General features: G+C 49.3%; 1 protein-coding gene across 4 annotated transcripts in view; it reads right to left on the bottom strand.

Moving 5' to 3' along the window:
- Nucleotides 1–19,700, bottom strand: part of pum1 (pumilio RNA-binding family member 1) — a 31,208-nt gene extending 11,508 nt beyond the window's left edge. For 2 of the 4 annotated variants that reach the window (XM_084158239.1, XM_084158241.1), the window contains exons 1-12: nucleotides 19,614–19,700; nucleotides 16,627–16,799; nucleotides 16,327–16,449; nucleotides 15,459–15,527; nucleotides 13,726–13,831; nucleotides 13,412–13,602; nucleotides 12,946–13,115; nucleotides 12,563–12,830; nucleotides 11,882–11,975; nucleotides 11,617–11,715; nucleotides 11,192–11,334; nucleotides 10,780–10,918 (exon numbers count right to left, since the gene is read on the bottom strand). In XM_084158239.1, coding sequence (XP_084014365.1) covers nucleotides 10,780–10,918; nucleotides 11,192–11,334; nucleotides 11,617–11,715; nucleotides 11,882–11,975; nucleotides 12,563–12,830; nucleotides 12,946–13,115; nucleotides 13,412–13,602; nucleotides 13,726–13,831; nucleotides 15,459–15,527; nucleotides 16,327–16,449; nucleotides 16,627–16,788 — 1,564 coding nt within the window. In that variant the 5' untranslated portion in view covers nucleotides 16,789–16,799; nucleotides 19,614–19,700. The remainder of the gene's footprint in view (nucleotides 1–10,779; nucleotides 10,919–11,191; nucleotides 11,335–11,616; nucleotides 11,716–11,881; nucleotides 11,976–12,562; nucleotides 12,831–12,945; nucleotides 13,116–13,411; nucleotides 13,603–13,725; nucleotides 13,832–15,458; nucleotides 15,528–16,326; nucleotides 16,450–16,626; nucleotides 16,800–19,613) is intronic. The other 2 variants (XM_084158240.1, XM_084158242.1) reach the window with 1 other exon arrangement.
- Nucleotides 19,701–19,872: the final 172 nt, after the last annotated feature.

Raw genomic sequence — 19,872 nt, 5'->3', positions numbered from 1 at the left:
GAGAGTCACAGCCTAGAGAGTCACAGCCTACAGAGAGTCACAGCCTACAGAGAGCCACAGCCTACAGAGAGTCACAGCCTACAGAGAGCCACAGCCTACAGAGAGCCACAGCCTACAGAGAGCCACAGCCTACAGAGAGCCACAGCGAGCCACAGCCTACAGAGAGCCACAGCCTACAGAGAGTCACAGCCTACAGAGAGCCACAGCCTACAGAGTCACAGCCTACAGAGAGCCACAGCGAGCCACAGCCTACAGAGAGCCACAGCCTACAGAGAGTCACAGCCTACAGAGAGCCACAGCCTACAGAGAGTCACAGCCTACAGAGAGCCACAGCCTACAGAGAGCCACAGCCTACAGAGAGCCACAGCCTACAGAGAGCCACAGCGAGCCACAGCCTACAGAGAGCCACAGCCTACAGAGAGTCACAGCCTACAGAGAGCCACAGCCTACAGAGTCACAGCCTACAGAGAGCCACAGCCTACAGAGAGCCACAGCCTACAGAGAGCCACAGCCTACAGAGAGCCACAGCGAGCCACAGCCTACAGAGAGCCACAGCCTACAGAGAGTCACAGCCTACAGAGAGCTACAGCCTACAGAGAGCCACAGCCTACAGAGAGAGACTATTTTGGGCGCAATATCACCTCAGCAATAGAGCTGCTGGAGTGAAATGTGCTTTTATAAGCCCAGTCATTGTGCAACAATTCTAAATGCAATAACATATTAAAAACTGGTTTGATCGCCACGATTAAAACAAGCTACTTTTTATTTCTCAACTAGTAATTGAAGCGCGCCTTCCATTCGCCATTCAAGTGCAATAGGCAACGATGTGCATGTTATCAGCGCGTCACCCACCACTTTGCAATGTGAGCTGGAGGCAGTACGCATTTTGAAAACGGAACATTTCACTTCATATTATGAGGCATGTCTAACCTTGCTTGAAAGTAGTCTAGGGAATTACTTTATAAAGACTTCCTTTCATATGCTACAAACCAGCATTTATCTTGTTTGGATTGGTTTTCCTAATCACCTTTCTTTGGTTGTCCAGAGAAGCCAAAGGCACAATCCTAGCCATATTAGCAAACCATCCTAGTTGTTGCATCTTTAGATTCTCCCTCTTTCTAAGTCTCTAGCAGAGATTTTCATCAGGTGCACTGTTTAGAATGGTGTTTTCCCGCTAATTGCATTTTGGCAAATGTTAGAAAATTGGCTGGTTCATTACAGCAGTTAAATATTCTGTTAAGATTCTAAATGTGATTTGTCATTCTGAGCACAGTCGGTGGACACCCTAATGGGTTGCACACCTAATGCATATGGTTCAGGTAAATTTCTGAAATGGCCGGTAAATGAAAATATTCCCGGTCACGTTGCACAGTGCAAAATTGTTCTAACAGAAACCGGGGTGTGTGAGTTTGTGCATATGCGCATGCAGGCACAAGTGTGTGAGTGTCTGTGTGTGAGTGTCTGTATGCGCGTGTGTGTGAGTGTCTGTATGCGCGTGTCTGTATGCGCGTGTGTGTGAGTGTGTGAGTGTGTCTGTGTGCGCGTGAGTCTGTGTGCGCGTGTCTGTGTGTGTGTGAGTGTGTCTGTGTGCGCGTGAGTGTGTGTGAGTGTGTCTGTGTGCGCGCGAGTGTGTGTGTGAGTGTGTCTGTGTGCGCGTGAGTGTGTGTGTGAGTGTGTCTGTGTGCGCGTGAGTGTGTGTGTCTGTATGCGCGTGTGAGTGTCTGTATGCGCGTGTGAGTGTCTGTATGCGCGCGTGAGAGTCTGTATGCGCGCGTGAGTGTCTGTATGCGCGTGTGAGTGTCTGTATGCGCGTGTGAGTGTCTGTATGCGCGTGTGAGTGTCTGTATGCGCGTGTGAGTGTCTGTATGCGCGTGTGAGTGTCTGTATGCGTGTGTGTGTGTGAGTGTCTGTATGCGTGGGTGTGTGTGTGTGTGTGTATGTATGCGTGTGTGTAAGTGTCTGTATGCGTGTGTGTGTGAGTGAGTGTCTGTATGCGTGTGTGTGAGTGCGTGTCTGAATGCGCGTGTGTGAGTGCGTGTCTGTATGCGCGTGTGTCTGTATGTGTGTGTGTGTCTGTGTGCGTGTGAATGTCTGTATGCGTGTGTGTGTGTGTGTCTGTGTGCGTGTGTGTGTGTGAGTGTCTGTATGCGCGTGTGTGTGTGAGTGTCTGTATGCGCGTGTGTGTCTGTGTGCGTGTCTGTATGCGTGTGTGTGTGTGTGTGTGTCTGTGTGTCTGTATGCGTGCGTGTGTGTCTGTGTGCGTGTGTCTGTATGCGTGTGTGTGAGTGTCTGTATGCGTGCGTGTGTGTGTGTGTGTGAGTGTCTGTATGCGTGCGTGAGTGTGAGTGTCTGTATGCGTGCGTGTGTGTGAGTGTCTGTATACGTGCGTGTGTGTGAGTGAGTGTCTGTATACGTGTGTGTGTATGCGTGTGCGTGTGTGTATGTGTGCGTGTGTATGCGTGTGTCTGTGTGCGTGTGTGTGTCTGTGTGCGTGTGTCTGTGTGCGTGTGTGAGTGTCTGTATGCGTGCGTGCGTGTGTCTGTGTGCGTGCGTGTGTCTGTATGCGTGTGCGTGTGTCTGTATGCGTGTGTGTCTGTATGCGTGTGTGTGTGTGTGTGTGTGTGTCTGTGTGCGTGTGTGTCTGTATGCGTGTGTGCAGTCTGTGTGCGTGTCTGTGTGTGTCTGTATGCGTGTGTGTGTGTGTGTGTCTGTATGCAGTATGTGTGCGTGTGTGTGTGTGCGTGTGTGTGCGAGTGTCTGTATGCGTGTGTGTGTGTCTGTATGCGTGTGTGTGTGTCTGTATGCGTGTGTGTGAGTGTCTGTATGCGTGTGTCTGTATGCGTGTGTCTGTATGCGTGTGTGTCTGTATGCGTGTGTGTGTGTGTGTCTGTATGCGTGTGTGTGTGTCTGTGTGCGTGTGTGTGTGTCTGTGTGCGTGTGTGCGTGTGTGTGTGTCTGTGTGCGTGTGTGTGTCTGTATGCGTGTGTGCAGTCTGTGCGTGTCTGTATGCGTGTGTGTGAGTGTCTGTATGTGTGTGAGTGTCTGTATGCGTGTGTGTGTGTGTCTGTATGTGTGTGTGCGAGTGTCTGTATGCGTGTGTGCGAGTGTCTGTATGCGTGTGTGAGTGTCTGTATGCGTGTGTGAGTGTCTGTATGCGTGTGTGTGAGTATGCGTGTGTGTGAGTATGCGTGTGTGTGAGTATGCGTGTGTGTGTGTGTGTGTGTGAGTGTCTGTATGCGTGTGTGTGTGTGAGTGTCTGTATGCGTGTGAGTGTCTGTATGCATGTGTGTGTGTGAGTGTCTGTATGCGTGTGTGTGTGAGTGTCTGTATGCGTGTGTGTGTGTCTGTGTGCGTGTGTGTGTGTCTGTGTGCGTGCGTGTGTGTGTGTCTGTATGCGTGTGTGCAGTCTGTGTGCGTGTCTGTGTGTCTGTATGCGTGTGTGTGTGTGTCTGTATGCAGTATGTGTGCGTGTGTGTGTGTGTGTGCGAGTGTCTGTATGCGTGTGTGTGTCTGTATGCGTGTGTGCAGTATGTGTGCGTGTGCGTGTCTGTGTGCGAGTGTCTGTATGCGTGTGTGTCTGTATGCGTGTGTGTGAGTGTCTGTATGTGTGTGTCTGTATGCGTGTGCGTGTGTCTGTATGCGTGTGTGTCTGTATGCGTGTGTGTGTGTGTCTGTGTGCGTGTGTGTGTGCGTGTGTGTGTGTCTGTGTGCGTGTGTGTGTGTGCCTGTATGTGTCTGTATGCGTGTGTGTGTGTCTGTATGCGTGTGTGTGAGTGTCTGTATGTGTGTGAGTGTCTGTATGCGTGTGTGTGAGTGTCTGTATGCGTATGTGTGTGTGCGAGTGTCTGTATGCGTGTGCGTGTGTCTGTATGCGTGTGTGTGTGTGAATGCGTGTGTGAGTGTCTGTATGCGTGTGTGAGTGTCTGTATGCGTGTGTGTGAGTATGCGTGTGTGTGAGTATGCGTGTGTGTGTGTGAGTGTCTGTATGCGTGTGTGTGTGTGAGTGTCTGTATGCGTGTGAGTGTCTGTATGTGAGTGTGAGTGTCTGTATGCATGTGTGTGTGTGAGTGTCTGTATGCGTGTGTGTGTGAGTGTCTGTATGCGTGTGTGTGTGTGTGAGTGTCTGTATGCGTGTGTGAGTGTCTGTATGCGTGCGTGTGTGAGTGTCTGTATGCGTGTGTGTGTGAGTGTCTGTGTGAGTGTCTGGATGTGAGTGTGAGTGTCTGTATGCGTGTGAGTGTCAGTGTCTGTATGCGTGTGTGTGTGTGAGTGTCTGTATGCGTGTGTGTGTGTGAGTGTCTGTATGCGTGTGTGTGTGTGTGTGTGTGTCTGTATGCGTGTGTGTGAGTGTCTGTATGTGTGTGAGTGTCTGTATGCGTGTGTGTGAGTGTCTGTATGCGTGTGTGTGTGTGCGAGTGTCTGTATGCGTGTGCGTGTGTCTGTATGCGTGTGTGAGTGTCTGTATGCGTGTGTGAGTGTCTGTATGCGTGTGTGAGTGTCTGTATGCGTGTGTGTGAGTATGCGTGTGTGTGAGTATGCGTGTGTGTGTGTGAGTGTCTGTATGCGTGTGTGTGTGTGAGTGTCTGTATGCGTGTGAGTGTCTGTATGTGAGTGTGAGTGTCTGTATGCATGTGTGTGTGTGAGTGTCTGTATGCGAGTGTGTGTGAGTGTCTGTATGCGTGTGTGTGTGTGTGAGTGTCTGTATGCGTGTGTGAGTGTGTGAGTGTCTGTATGCGTGTGTGAGTGTCTGTATGCGTGCGTGTGTGAGTGTCTGTATGCGTGTGTGTGTGAGTGTCTGTGTGAGTGTCTGGATGTGAGTGTGAGTGTCTGTATGCGTGAGTGTCAGTGTCTGTATGCGTGTGTGTGTGTGAGTGTCTGTATGCGTGTGTGTGTGTGAGTGTCTGTATGCGTGTGTGTGAGTGTCTGTATGCGTGTGTGTGAGTGTGTGTGTCTGTATGCGTGTGTGTGTGTGTGTCTGTATGCGTGTGTGTGTCTGTATGTGTGTGAGTGTCTGTATGCGTGTGTGTGTGTGTATGCGTGTGTGTGAGTGTCTGTATGCGCGTGTGTGAGTGTCTGTATGCGCGTGTGTGTGTGTCTGTATGCGTGTGTGAGTGTCTGTATGCGTGTGTGAGTGTCTGTATGCGTGTGTGTGAGTGTCTGTATGCGTGTGTGTGTGTGAGTGTCTGTATGCGTGTGTGTGTCTGTATGCGTGTGTGTGTGAGTGTCTGTATGTGAGTGTGAGTGTCTGTATGTGTGTGTGTGAGTGTCTGTATGCGTGTGTGTGTGTGTGTATGCGTGTGTGTGAGTGTCTGTATGCGCGTGTGTGAGTGTCTGTATGCGCGTGTGTGTGTGTCTGTATGCGTGTGTGAGTGTCTGTATGCGTGTGTGAGTGTCTGTATGCGTGTGTGTGAGTGTCTGTATGCGTGTGTGTGTGTGAGTGTCTGTATGCGTGTGTGTGTCTGTATGCGTGTGTGTGTGAGTGTCTGTATGTGCGTGTGAGTGTCTGTATGTGTGTGTGTGAGTGTCTGTATGCGTGTGTGTGAGTGTCTGTATGCGTGTGTGTGAGTGTCTGTATGCGTGCGTGCGTGTGTGTGTGAGTGTCTGTATGCGTGTGTGAGTGTCTGTATGCGTGTGTGAGTGTCTGTATGCGTGTGTGTGAGTGTCTGTATGCGTGTGTGTGTGTGAGTGTCTGTATGCGTGTGTGTGTCTGTATGCGTGTGTGTGTGAGTGTCTGTATGTGAGTGTGAGTGTCTGTATGTGTGTGTGTGAGTGTCTGTATGCGTGTGTGTGTGTGTGTATGCGTGTGTGTGAGTGTCTGTATGCGCGTGTGTGAGTGTCTGTATGCGCGTGTGTGTGTGTCTGTATGCGTGTGTGAGTGTCTGTATGCGTGTGTGAGTGTCTGTATGCGTGTGTGAGTGTCTGTATGCGTGTGTGTGTGTGTGTGAGTGTCTGTATGTGAGTGTGAGTGTCTGTATGTGTGTGTGTGAGTGTCTGTATGCGTGTGTGTGAGTGTCTGTATGCGTGTGTGAGTGTGAGTGTCTGTATGCGTGCGTGCGTGTGTGAGTGTCTGTATGCGTGTGTGAGTGTCTGTATGCGTGTGTGAGTGTCTGTATGCGTGTGTGTGTGTGTGTGTGTGTGTGTCTGTATGTGTGTGTGTCAGTATGCGTGTGTGTGTGTGAGTGTCTGTATGCGTGTGAGTGTCTGTATGCGTGTGTGTGTGTGAGTGTCTGTGTGTGTGTGAGTGTCTGTATGTGAGTGTGAGTGTCTGTATGTGTGTGTGTGTGAGTGTCTGTATGCGTGTGTGTGTGTGAGTGTCTGTATGTGTGTGTGTGTGTGAGTGTTTGTATGCGTGTGTGTGTGTGTGTGTTTGTATGCGAGTGTGACACTCACACACACACACATACAGACACTCACACTCACATACAGACACTCACACACACACACGCATACAGACACTCACACGCATACAGACACTCACACGCATACAGACACTCACACGCATACAGACACACACACGCATACTGACACACACACATACAGACACACACACACACACACACACACACGCATACAGACACTCACACACGCATACAGACACTCACACACGCATACAGACACTCACACACGCACGCACGCATACAGACACTCACACTCACACACGCATACAGACACTCACACATGCGTGTGTGAGTGTCTGTATGCGTGTGTGTGTGTGTGTGAGTGTCTGTATGTGAGTGTGAGTGTCTGTATGTGTGTGTGTGAGTGTCTGTATGCGTGTGTGTGAGTGTCTGTATGCGTGTGTGAGTGTGAGTGTCTGTATGCGTGCGTGCGTGTGTGAGTGTCTGTATGCGTGTGTGAGTGTCTGTATGCGTGTGTGAGTGTCTGTATGCGTGTGTGTGTGTGTGTGTGTGTGTGTCTGTATGTGTGTGTGTCAGTATGCGTGTGTGTGTGTGAGTGTCTGTATGCGTGTGAGTGTCTGTATGCGTGTGTGTGTGTGAGTGTCTGTGTGTGTGTGAGTGTCTGTATGTGAGTGTGAGTGTCTGTATGTGTGTGTGTGTGAGTGTCTGTATGCGTGTGTGTGTGTGAGTGTCTGTATGTGTGTGTGTGTGTGAGTGTTTGTATGCGTGTGTGTGTGTGTGAGTGTTTGTATGCGTGTGTGTGTGTGAGTGTCTGTATGCGTGTGTGTGTGTGTGTCTGTATGCGTGTGTGTGAGTGTCTGTATGTGTGTGAGTGTCTGTATGCGTGTGTGTGAGTGTCTGTATGCGTGTGTGTGTGTGCGAGTGTCTGTATGCGTGTGCGTGTGTCTGTATGCGTGTGTGAGTGTCTGTATGCGTGTGTGAGTGTCTGTATGCGTGTGTGAGTGTCTGTATGCGTGTGTGTGAGTATGCGTGTGTGTGAGTATGCGTGTGTGTGTGTGAGTGTCTGTATGCGTGTGTGTGTGTGAGTGTCTGTATGCGTGTGAGTGTCTGTATGTGAGTGTGAGTGTCTGTATGCATGTGTGTGTGTGAGTGTCTGTATGCGTGTGTGTGTGAGTGTCTGTATGCGTGTGTGTGTGTGTGAGTGTCTGTATGCGTGTGTGAGTGTGTGAGTGTCTGTATGCGTGTGTGAGTGTCTGTATGCGTGCGTGTGTGAGTGTCTGTATGCGTGTGTGTGTGAGTGTCTGTGTGAGTGTCTGGATGTGAGTGTGAGTGTCTGTATGCGTGAGTGTCAGTGTCTGTATGCGTGTGTGTGTGTGAGTGTCTGTATGCGTGTGTGTGTGTGAGTGTCTGTATGCGTGTGTGTGAGTGTCTGTATGCGTGTGTGTGAGTGTGTGTGTCTGTATGCGTGTGTGTGTGTGTGTCTGTATGCGTGTGTGTGTCTGTATGTGTGTGAGTGTCTGTATGCGTGTGTGTGTGTGTGTATGCGTGTGTGTGAGTGTCTGTATGCGCGTGTGTGAGTGTCTGTATGCGCGTGTGTGTGTGTCTGTATGCGTGTGTGAGTGTCTGTATGCGTGTGTGAGTGTCTGTATGCGTGTGTGTGAGTGTCTGTATGCGTGTGTGTGTGTGAGTGTCTGTATGCGTGTGTGTGTCTGTATGCGTGTGTGTGTGAGTGTCTGTATGTGAGTGTGAGTGTCTGTATGTGTGTGTGTGAGTGTCTGTATGCGTGTGTGTGTGTGTGTATGCGTGTGTGTGAGTGTCTGTATGCGCGTGTGTGAGTGTCTGTATGCGCGTGTGTGTGTGTCTGTATGCGTGTGTGAGTGTCTGTATGCGTGTGTGAGTGTCTGTATGCGTGTGTGTGAGTGTCTGTATGCGTGTGTGTGTGTGAGTGTCTGTATGCGTGTGTGTGTCTGTATGCGTGTGTGTGTGAGTGTCTGTATGTGAGTGTGAGTGTCTGTATGTGTGTGTGTGAGTGTCTGTATGCGTGTGTGTGAGTGTCTGTATGCGTGTGTGTGAGTGTCTGTATGCGTGCGTGCGTGTGTGTGTGAGTGTCTGTATGCGTGTGTGAGTGTCTGTATGCGTGTGTGTGTGTGTGTCTGTATGTGTGTGTGTCAGTATGCGTGTGTGTGTGTGAGTGTCTGTATGCGTGTGAGTGTCTGTATGCGTGTGTGTGTGAGTGTCTGTATGTGAGTGTGAGTGTCTGTATGTGTGTGTGTGAGTGTCTGTATGCGTGTGTGTGAGTGTCTGTATGCGTGTGTGAGTGTGAGTGTCTGTATGCGTGCGTGCGTGTGTGAGTGTCTGTATGCGTGTGTGAGTGTCTGTATGCGTGTGTGAGTGTCTGTATGCGTGTGTGTGTGTGTGTGAGTGTCTGTATGTGAGTGTGAGTGTCTGTATGTGTGTGTGTGAGTGTCTGTATGCGTGTGTGTGAGTGTCTGTATGCGTGTGTGAGTGTGAGTGTCTGTATGCGTGCGTGCGTGTGTGAGTGTCTGTATGCGTGTGTGAGTGTCTGTATGCGTGTGTGAGTGTCTGTATGCGTGTGTGTGTGTGTGTGTGTGTGTGTCTGTATGTGTGTGTGTCAGTATGCGTGTGTGTGTGTGAGTGTCTGTATGCGTGTGAGTGTCTGTATGCGTGTGTGTGTGTGAGTGTCTGTGTGTGTGTGAGTGTCTGTATGTGAGTGTGAGTGTCTGTATGTGTGTGTGTGTGAGTGTCTGTATGCGTGTGTGTGTGTGAGTGTCTGTATGTGTGTGTGTGTGTGAGTGTTTGTATGCGTGTGTGTGTGTGTGTGTTTGTATGCGTGTGTGTGTGTGAGTGTCTGTATGCGTGTGTGAGTGTGAGTGTCTGTATGCGTGTGTGTGTGAGTGTCTGTATGCGCGTGTGTGAGTGTCTGTATGCGCGTGTGTGAGTGTCTGTATGCGTGTGTGTATGTGAGTGTCTGTATGCGTGTGTGTGTGTGTGTGAGTGAGTGTCTGTATGCGTGTGTGTGTGTGTGTATGCGTGTGTGTGTGTGAGTGTCTGTATGCGTGTGTGTGCGTGTGTGTGTGAGTGTCTGCATGCGTGTGTGTGAGTGTGTGTCTGCATGCGTGTGTGTGAGTGTCTGCATGCGTGTGTGTGAGTGTCTGCATGCGTGTGTGTGAGTGTCTGCATGCGTGTGTGTGAGTGTCTGCATGCGTGTGTGTGAGTGTCTGCATGCGTGTGAGTGTCTGCATGCGTGTGTGTGAGCGTCTGTATGCGTGTGTGTGTGTGAGTGAGTGTCTGTATGCGTGTGTGAGTGTCTGTATGCGTGTCTGTATGCGTGTGTGTGAGTGTCTGTATGCGTGTGTGTGTGTGTCTGTATGCGTGTGTGTGAGTGTCTGTGTGTGTGTGTGTGAGTGTCTGTATGCGTGTGTGTGTCTGTATGCGTGTGTGTGAGTGTCTGTATGCGTGTGTGTGTGTGAGTGTCCGTATGCGTGTGTGAGTGTCTGTATGCGTGTGTGTGTGTGTGTGTCTGTATGCGTGTGTGTGTGAGTGTCTGTATGCGTGTGTGAGTGTCTGTATGCGTGTCTGTATGCGTGTGTGAGTGTCTGTATGCGTGTGTGAGTGTCTGTATGCGTGTGTGTGAGTGTCTGTATGCGTGTGTGTGTCTGTATGCGTGTGTGTGTCTGTATGCGTGTGTGTGAGTGAGTGTCTGTATGCGTGTGTGTGTGTGTGAGTGTCTGTATGCGTGTGTGTGAGTGAGTGTCTGTATGCGTGTGTGTGTGTGTGAGTGTCCGTATGCGTGTGTGAGTGTCTGTATGCGTGTGTGTGTGTGTCTGTATGCGTGTGTGTGTGTGTGTGAGTGTCTGTATGCGTGTGTGTGTGAGTGTCTGTATGTGTGTGTGTGAGTGTCTGTATGCGTGTGTGTGTGTGTGTGTGTGAGTGTCTGTATGCGTGTGTGTGTGAGTGTCTGTATGCGTGTGTGTGAGTGTCTGTATGCGTGTGTGTGAGTGTCTGTATGCGTGTGTCTGTATGCGTGTGTGTGTGTGTGTGAGTGTCTGTATGCGTGTGTGTGTATGTGTGTGTGAGTGTCTGTATGTGTGTGTGTGAGTGTCTGTATGCGTGTGTGTGAGTGTCTGTATGCGTGTGTGTGTGTGTGTGTGAGTGTCTGTATGCGTGTGTGTGTGAGTGTCTGTATGCGTGTGTGTGAGTGTCTGTATGCGTGTGTGTGTGAGTGTCTGTATGCGTGTGTGTGAGTGTCTGTATGCGTGTGTGTGTGAGTGTCTGTATGCGTGTGTGTGTGAGTGTCTGTATGCGTGTGTGTGTGTGTCTGTATGCGTGTGTGTGTGTGTGTGTGTGTGTGTGTGTCTGTATGCGTGTGTGTGTGAGTGTCTGTATGCGTGTGTCTCACCAGGCACGCCGGCTGCCAGCCCCTGTCCGAAGGCGAGCGCCGAGTTGACAGCTGCGGCGGAGATCAGCTGGTCGTTCTGCTGACCCTGTTGACCTTGGCTAGGGGTCAGGGGTCGCTGGTTACCGCCCCCACGCATCACCTAGGAAACACAGGATACACAAAGGATTGGCCAATAGGAGGGCAGAGAGTCTGAGACTGGTGTTATCCTTAGTAAAATGCCATGGACACAACATGACTGGGCGAAATAATGTGCATGAATGCATCAATACTTACTCTATTCATGCTGAAACAATCTACAACCACAAAGTGGTGAGCATTGAAAGACAGGCAAAAATGTCTGACAGTAGCTTTATCTAATGGGAGATAGATAGGAGAGGTTGAGGAGAGGTCTAGCCAATAGCGAGTAAATTACCTGTTGTTGGTTCTGCTGGTTCTGTCCTTGAGCCTGTTGATTGGCTGAGTTGCTGGCGGCTGCAGCCTGTTGCTGGAACAGATTGGCTGGATACACTCCCCATGGAGTTACCCCGTAGTACTGAGGAGGCATCACCGCTGGGCCTGAACACACACACGGTAAGTTGGTTGGCGCATGCAATGCCAGAATAGTGGGTTCGATTCCCGGGAGTATGCATATGTAAAAAGTATGCACGCATGACTGCAAGTCGCTAAATGGTGTATATATATATATATATATATATATATATATATATATATATATATATATATATATATATATATATATATATATATATATATATATATAACCATAGTACTGGGGAGGCATCGCCGCTGGACATGGAATAGAAATGGTAGGTGAGTGTGTGTGTGTATGGGTCTTACCCAGTGTTGCAGCAGCTGCCAGTCCTGCAGCGTAGGGGTCAGTTCCAGGTGGACCCGCACTGATGATGTAAGGGTTGGGAACAAAAGCGGGAGCCAGACCTGAAAACACACACAAAGAGAGGTCAGTAAGAGAGGAACACACCCAGTCCAAGAACAACTTTTTGTCACTGAATTACTGCCCAGGAATGGGTCAGCAGAGTATCATGTTTAACATGTCTTTCCCCTAAAACATACAAAACACGCACACACACACTCAGTCTCTTACCAATGTGAGATTGCTGTGCTGCTGCCAAGGCATACTGCTGCTGTTGAGCTGCTGTCAGCTGCTGCAGTGCTAGAGCATTGGGTCTCTGGAACAACTACACACACAAACTGGTTATTATATACAGTACCAGTCAAAAGTTTGGACACACCTTCTCATTCCTGTTTTTTTTTTTTTTACAATTTTCTACATTGTAGAATAGTGAAGACATCAAAGCTATGAAATAACACATATGGAATCATGTAGTAACCAAAAAAGTGTTAAACAAATCAAAATATATTTTATATTTGAGATTCTTCAAACCGGTAATAATTTGTAGACTGCAAATTGACCGCAAGAAGCCCAAACATATATAATATTTGACTAAAACATAATCATTTCAAACCTTGCTTACATTTGAATACGATCACGTGTCTCTCTATTATGGGATGGAATACATGGGAACAGATTTCCAAAATTAAAATCACTTGGAGCTGATTTCCTGGTGTTTTTACAGTCTTTTAAGTTCAACAATAAAAAATTAAACAAAAACAACATTTTTGCTCAGAAAACTTGGGAGGGCAAATAAAAACACCCGTGGGCCGCAAGTTGGGGTGCCATAGTATATACACATATACACCTCTGCTGGTTGCCGTAGTCCAGCAGTCCATGGTGGTCGTCGTCATCTCTCACACACACACACACCTGTTGTTGGTTGCTGTAGTCAAACAGCCCCACGGTGGGCTGTGAGTCCATGGTCATCTGGGAGTTGTAGTCAAACTGCAGAGGCTCCATCACAGACTCCATGGTAGCCATAGTAACACCCTGTTCCACACCAGAGAAGTCCTCTTGGGGTTTGGGACCCCCGCCTCCTCCCATGGGGACCATACCCTCCCCTCCTACACCCACACACCCCCCTACACCCCCCATCATGTCAGTGTCTGGCCCCGCAGGTGGCATCTGGCCTTGACGACTGCAGAGAGCGGAAGAGAAGAGGGAACATGGTGAGATGTGTATGCCGGTGTGAATGTGTGTACACACACACACACACAGAGTAAGAGAGTGTGTGTGTGTGTGTGGGTGTGTACCTGTACTCTTTGACGTCCACGTCCAGGCCGTTCTGCACAGGGAGCCCATTAGGGTTGATGACATCACTGATGACATCACCCTCACCCTCGACCATCTCCTTGAGTTTCTCTACTTCAAACACCTTCGGTTTCTCCCTATTCTCCTCCTCCACCTCTCCATCCCTCGGACCCTGTCAGAGAGAGAGAGACAGAGAGAGATGGATGGAGGGACAGATTGAGAACATTGTGATTGAGAGATTGATTAATGAAGTGACAGTGATACACAGTGATAAAAGTACGAGATCAAGAGATAAGTGTATGAAGGAATGAACCAGTGAGAGATCGAGGGAGTGCTAAACGAGACTACGTATGCAATATAACCTAGCGCAGGTAGGAGTCCAGGTTGTCAGTGATAAGAGTGGGTGAGTGTTGGTTATAGTGATAAAGGTATTGAATGATAGAATGTAAACGAGTTTAGGCTACTTACGTAGGGTCCCTTGCGGAGGCAGGAGTCCAGTTTCTCGGCAGGAGAGGAGGAGAGGACGTATTCTACCATACTGACCCCTAACCCCCCACTCTCTGACCGCGGTGACATCACTGACCCGCCCACCTCCCCGCCGCTATGGAACCCACCGCCCGGCCGACGGGACACCATGATTGGCTGAGACACCGAGTGGTCTGGAGGAGGAGAAAGAGCGTGCCCTACTGTCAGTCTCCAAACATGCACACATTTTGCTGGACACTGAGACTTTGGTGTGGTGACCCATTGGCGTTTCAATCCTGGGACACCCTCTGTCTTACCTGTGGCCCCCCACGCGCTGTCCCTCCACTGGTCCAGGAAGATCCCTTTTGGTCCGTCTTTCCCCGCTTCATCACTCTCCCAAAACTTCTTACCTGTCAGAAGCTGCTGTAGAGGAGAGGAGGGAGAGCGAGAGAGAAAAAGGGGAGGGAAGAGAGAGAAAAAGGGGAGGGAAGAGAGAGAAAAAGGGGAGGGAAGAGAGAGAAAAAGGGGAGGGAAGAGAGAGAAAAAGGGGAGGGAAGAGAGAGAAAAAGGGGAGGGTGAGAGAGAGAAAAAGGGGAGGGTGAGAGAGGGGAGAGAGAAAGGGGAGAGAAAGAAAGAAAGGGGAGAGAGAAAGGGGAGGGGAGAAAGAAAGAAAGGGGAGGGAAAGAGAGAGAAAGGGGAGGGGAGAAAGAAAAGGGGCGGGAAGAGAGAGAAAGGGGAGGGGAGAGAGAAAAGGGGGAGGGAAGAGAGAGAAAGGGGAGGGAAGAGAGAAAAAGGGGAGGGAAGAGAGAAAAAGGGGAGGGAAGAGAGAACGAGAGAGAAAGGGGAGGGGAGAAAGAAAGAAAGGGGAGAGAAAGAGAGAGAAAGGGGAGGGGAGAGAGAGAGAAAGGGGAGGGGGAGGACAGAAAGGGGAGGGGGAGGACAGAAAGGGGAGGGGGAGGAGAGAAAGGGGAGGGGAAGAAGAGAAAGGGGAGGGGGAGGGGGAGGACAGAAAGGGGAGGGGGAGGAGAGAAAGGGGAGGGGAGGAGAGAAAGGGGAGGGGAGGAGAGAAAGGGGAGGGGGAGGGAAGAGAGAGAAAAAGGGGAGGAGAGAAAAAGGGGAGGGGAGGGGAGAGAGAGAGAAAGGGGAGGGGGAGGAGAGAAAGGGGAGGGGAGGAGAGAAAGGGGAGGGGGAGGGAAGAGAGAGAAAAAGGGGAGGAGAGAAAGGGGAGGGAAGAGAGAGAAAGGGGAGGGAAGAGAGAGAAAGAAAGGGGGAGGGGGGGAGAGAGAGAAAGGGGAGGGGGGAGATAGAAAGGGGAGGGGAGAGAGAGAAAGGGGAGGGGAGAGAGAGAGAGGGGAGGGGGAGAGAGGGGAGGGGGAGAGAGAGAAAGGGGAGGGAAGAGAGAAAGAAAGGGGAGGGAAGAGAGAGAAAGAAAGGGGAGGGAAGAGAGAGAAAGAAAGAGGGGAGAGAGAAAGGGGAGGGGAGAGAGAGAAAGGGGAGGGGAGAGAGAGAAAGGGGAGGGGAGAGAGAGAGAAAGGGGAGGGGAGAGAGAGAGAAAGGGGAGGGGAGAGAGAGAAAGGGGAGGGGAGAGAAAGGGGAGGGGAGAGAGAGAGAAAGGGGAGGGGGGAGAGAGAAAGGGGAGGGGAGAGAGAGAGAAAGGGGAGGGGAGAGAGAGAAAGAAAGAAGGGGGGAGAGAGAAAGGGGAGGGGAGAGAGAGAAAGGGGAGGGGAGGGGAGAGAGAGAGAAAGGGGAGGGGAGAGAGAGAAATGGGAGGGGAGAGAGAGAAAGGGGAGGGGAGAGAGAGAAAGGGGAGGGGAGAGAGAGAAAGGGGAAGTGTAAGGATATTTTCCTCTGAATTCCTTTGCTAAATGACAACCAAGATAACTGCTAGCTAACATTACAATGCTGAAGCTTCCTATTGCAGCAGGATGTTGTATGTCGGAACACTATTCTGGGACACGGTCTTCCTAACACCACCACCATCACATGGCCTTTGGTAAGCTGAGTGTCTATGGTCCTCAAACTACTTGACCTGTAACACCTGACCCCTTACCTCTCCCATGGCACGCCCCTCTAGGGCCAGAGCCTGGAAGTCATGGTTCAGCTCATCCATCGACCTCACCTACAGATAGAGACAAGACAAAAATTGTCAAAGACTCCAGCCACCCAAATCATAGACTGTTCTCTCTGCTACCGCACGGCAAGCGGTACCGGAGCGCCAAGTCTAGGTCCAAAAGGCTTCTTAACAGCTTCTACCCCCAAGCCATAAGACTCCTGAACAGCTAATCAAATGGCTACCCGGACTATTTGCATTGTACCCCCCACCCCCTCTTTTACGCTGCTGCTACTCTGTTTATTATCTATGCAGTCACTTTAACTCTACCCACATGTACATATTACCTCAATTACCTCAACTAACCGGTGCCCCCGCACATTGACTCTGTACCAGTACCCCTGTATATAGCCTCCCTACTGTTATTTTATTTTACTGCTGCTCTTTAATTATTCGTTATTTTTTACTTATCTATTTTTTTACTTAACACTTATTTTTCTTTAAACTGCATTGTTGGTTAAGGGCTTGTAAGTAAGCATTTCACTGTAAGGTCTACACCTGTTGTATTCGGCGTATGTGGTAAATAAAATTTGATTTGAAGTTTAGAGTAACACACACATACACACCCCAACAGAAAGACAAGGTTGAGCAACAAACACACCTACAGACACAGACAATGTTAGAGTACCACACATAATCACCCCTACTGAGAGCCAAGGTTATTACACACACCTAGTGCACCTATATAGAGAGGGGCAAGGTTACACACACACACAGAGAGACGGTCGGTAAAGACTAGGGCTATACACTCACACACATTAACCCGGACCATTTTCTGATTTTACACACACACACACACACCTAGTACCTGGCTGTCGTGGATGTTATCCCCAGTGGGCCAGCGGTGTTTCCCAGGCTGCTCCCCATGCTGCCGCTGGAAGAAGTAATCCACCATGGCATCATCCTGAGACCGACCAGCACCCGCCACGCCCTGCGACACAGGCACACTTAGCTAACGCCTCCGCCCGCGCCACTTTTGCACCAGAAACTATTAAATTTGTCTGCACGCCTGTCAGTCTGTGTAACATGTAATGTATAAAGAGGAGACCACATTTGTGTCTACCTACTATATGCATTTGTGTGTTTTTGTATCCGTCTCCACCTTTACCTGTTGGCTAGGGGACGGGGCATGTGGGGTCAGTCCGGCCGGGGGGGCGTGTCCTCCGCTGCTCAGCACCACGGGCATGCTGGGAGTTGAAGTTCTGAGGTGGGGGCTGAACGAGTCCTGCCAGAGCACTGCTTTACCCTTCAACACACACACACTGCTCATTCCACCAAGGCCTGTTGAAAAGAGGGAGACACACACACACCGTTAGTGACACACACACCTCATTCCAAACACACACGAGCTACACTCCTTAAAACACAATCTGGAACACACTTGCAGGGACTGCAATGAATCAACATTTATGTCCTCCAGCCAGTGGACTCAACTTCCACAACATAAATGACGACATATTCTAAGTCAGGGCTCTCCAACCCTGTTCCTGGAGAGCTACCGTCATGTAGTTTTTCGCTCCAACACAAATCTAACGCACCCGATTCTAATAATTAGCTGGTTGATAAGGTGAATCAGGTTAATTACAACTGGGGTTGGAGAAAACCTACAGGAGGGATTGGGAAAAAACCTACAGGAGGGATTGGAAAAAAACAATTTGAGAGGGACAGTCACTAATTTCATACCCAGCATTGTGCAAATCACCCACAGTGTCATAAATAACACACACACACAAACAAACAAACAAACAAAGCCCCAGCGCTAAGCTGGGGTCAAATTCCATCTCGACTTTACTTTGTCAATTCATGACTCTCGTCTGGGATTTCTATTTTCGATTCAACTGACAGACAAGAGTTTGAAATGGAACTGAAGCCTGACTCATTTACTTAGAAAAACCATGACATAACCACTAGCCCATTCCCTTTCAGTAGTTACAAATTATCTAAACCACGTGTCGAACTCATTCCACGGAGGGGCAAGTGTCTGCCGGTTTTCGCTCTTCCCTTGTACTTGATTGATTAATTAAGGTAATTGATAACTAAGGAACTCCCCTCACCTGGTTGTCTAGGTCTTAATTGAAAGGAAAAACCAAAAACCAGCAGACACTTGGCCCTCCCTGGAATGAGATTGACACCCCTGCTCTAAAGGTAGATAGGTAACGTAGGTGGGTAACATTAGAAGTCTGGTGTATTTCCTCTTATGTAGACCTCCATGACATGTTAGACAGAAACTCATTCTGATACAGTTTACTGTTCATGATTCTGCAGCAAATGCTTGCGTTGTGTCACATTTCAGGAGGCACGCCTGTTTCTTATACATGTTCTACTATGTGCTCAGCTGGCTTGGATACGTGAGCCTACTTATGTTCAACAACTGTTTTTAAAGGGCATCACTTGTCTTGATCAGTAGACCATAGGAACATTGACTACTGGGTTGTGCAACGTTCCTATACGATTATATTCTGTAGCAAACATGCTTTTCTAACTTGCAGAAAAAATATTCACGTCAGTTGTACTCATGACATCTGCAACATTCCACAACATTGTGTCCTGCTGAAAGTGGCCCAGCCAGGGGTGTATTCATTAGTCGCAGACCGTTGCAAAACGGTTTGCAACAGACAACAGTTTACTGTTTACTCTAGGAACCAAATGGAAGCAAACAGAACCAAACAGGGAGGGACCTACCTCAATTTTCCCAATAGAAACGCTTGTTTTCGTTACAAAACGTTTTTCCGCTTGGAGAAAACAGTTTCCAACAGCCTACACCTCAGGTGATGTGGATTCCACCCACTCAACAGACGAGGAGTGTTCAGTGGTAAGATACTTTCTATCTAGACAACCAGGTGGTCTGTTCAATGTTTCTGTTTCCATGTTTTATTTATAATTGAACCGCTTCAACCTCTGTCTGAATAATAAGGCCTGGTACTGCTACACAGATGGAGAAGAGGAGTATTAGGAAATACCACCTGAATCTGTCAAATCCCACAACACCTCTCTCTACCTCACACACACACCTCCATGGCTCCGAGGTGTCCACACACCTATCAACCACAGACACACATGACAATGAGCAGAAGCCTCCCAGCATTGAACTATGCCGTAACAAACACGCCCCCCTCTGCAGGTATCGTTAGCTAGCAAGCAAGCTAGCTCCTGCCATCTAGACAACACCGCTTCAAGACAACCACTTGAAATAAAAAAAATAATACTCCCAGTCTGTTTCGCATGAAAATAGCATAAAAATACGTTATTCCATGAAAGTAGATAACAGCGGTGTATGCCATGATAGAAAAGTCACGTTAGCAACCTATTTGGAAACACCCGGAAATCAGTAACACAGTCTCATGTTCATCACGCTCGAGTCGTTATGTTCGCCACCCGGAAATAGGCATTGTTGGCTATAACTGGGTTAATCCTTATTTAATACCTGGATCGATTATCACCGCGATATACTGTTCTGTCCACCCGTACCAGAACAACAAAAGCAGAACGTAGCTTTGTGTGCCATCTAGCTAGCTGTCAGTCGCTGAGGCACAACATCCAACAAGCTAACTAAACAAAACAACGAGGCCATTTAGACATGAAAATGGACGTAAGCAAAGATGTGGGTTTGTCTGATTTTGACATATAGCTAGTTAGCTGTGTTCTCCATGTAAGGTGTTCTCTAGGCGGCTAACGTTAACTAGCTTAAGTCGCATGCCACCCACGGAACTGGTTCCAGTGGCTAGTTACCCAATTACCAACAATACACGGCCTCCCAAGGCAGAGAACAGTTTAGCCCAGTCCGACACCTCCTCTATCTGAGATAGCACACACCGGTGACCAGTTACTAGCACCGGGAGGGGCACGAGGCGAGCGCTGTCTGCCGTGCACTCGGGCTCTACAGGTCTCCATGACGCGGATGTAAGCTAGCTAACAAAGGCCTGAGCTGTCTGGCTAGAGCGGAAGACAGCAACACAACCGGAGGAGGGAGGCGGCAACACAGCCGTTAAAATAACACCCCAAACTCTCGTTCCAGTCCGGTAAAGACAATACACCGGGCGATGTGTGGTTTGATCCGGCTAGAGGGTCTCTGTGCCCACGGAGAGGGCTACTTACAGGCGGAGAGGGCGGATGGTCGCAGATTTCAACCCCGGTTCTCTTTCCAGACTTCCAAGCTTTCACTCCGACAACATGGCGGCTCAGAGACAGGCAGACGCGCTGCATCATGGGAACGGAAGAGGGCGAGAGCGTGTGGTTCATTGCGCCAACCGTCTCACCACTGCCAGTCCTTTGTTATGTGGCTCTGTTGAAATGATGTTGTATTCTAACTCACAATCGGCAAAAATACAATAATAACCTAAACATAAAGTAATAA

The sequence above is a fragment of the Coregonus lavaretus genome (assembly GCF_964263955.1).
Source record: "Coregonus lavaretus genome assembly, chromosome: 3".
Lineage (NCBI taxonomy): Eukaryota > Metazoa > Chordata > Actinopteri > Salmoniformes > Salmonidae > Coregonus > Coregonus lavaretus.
This window is presented reverse-complemented; position numbering and strand designations above follow the sequence as displayed.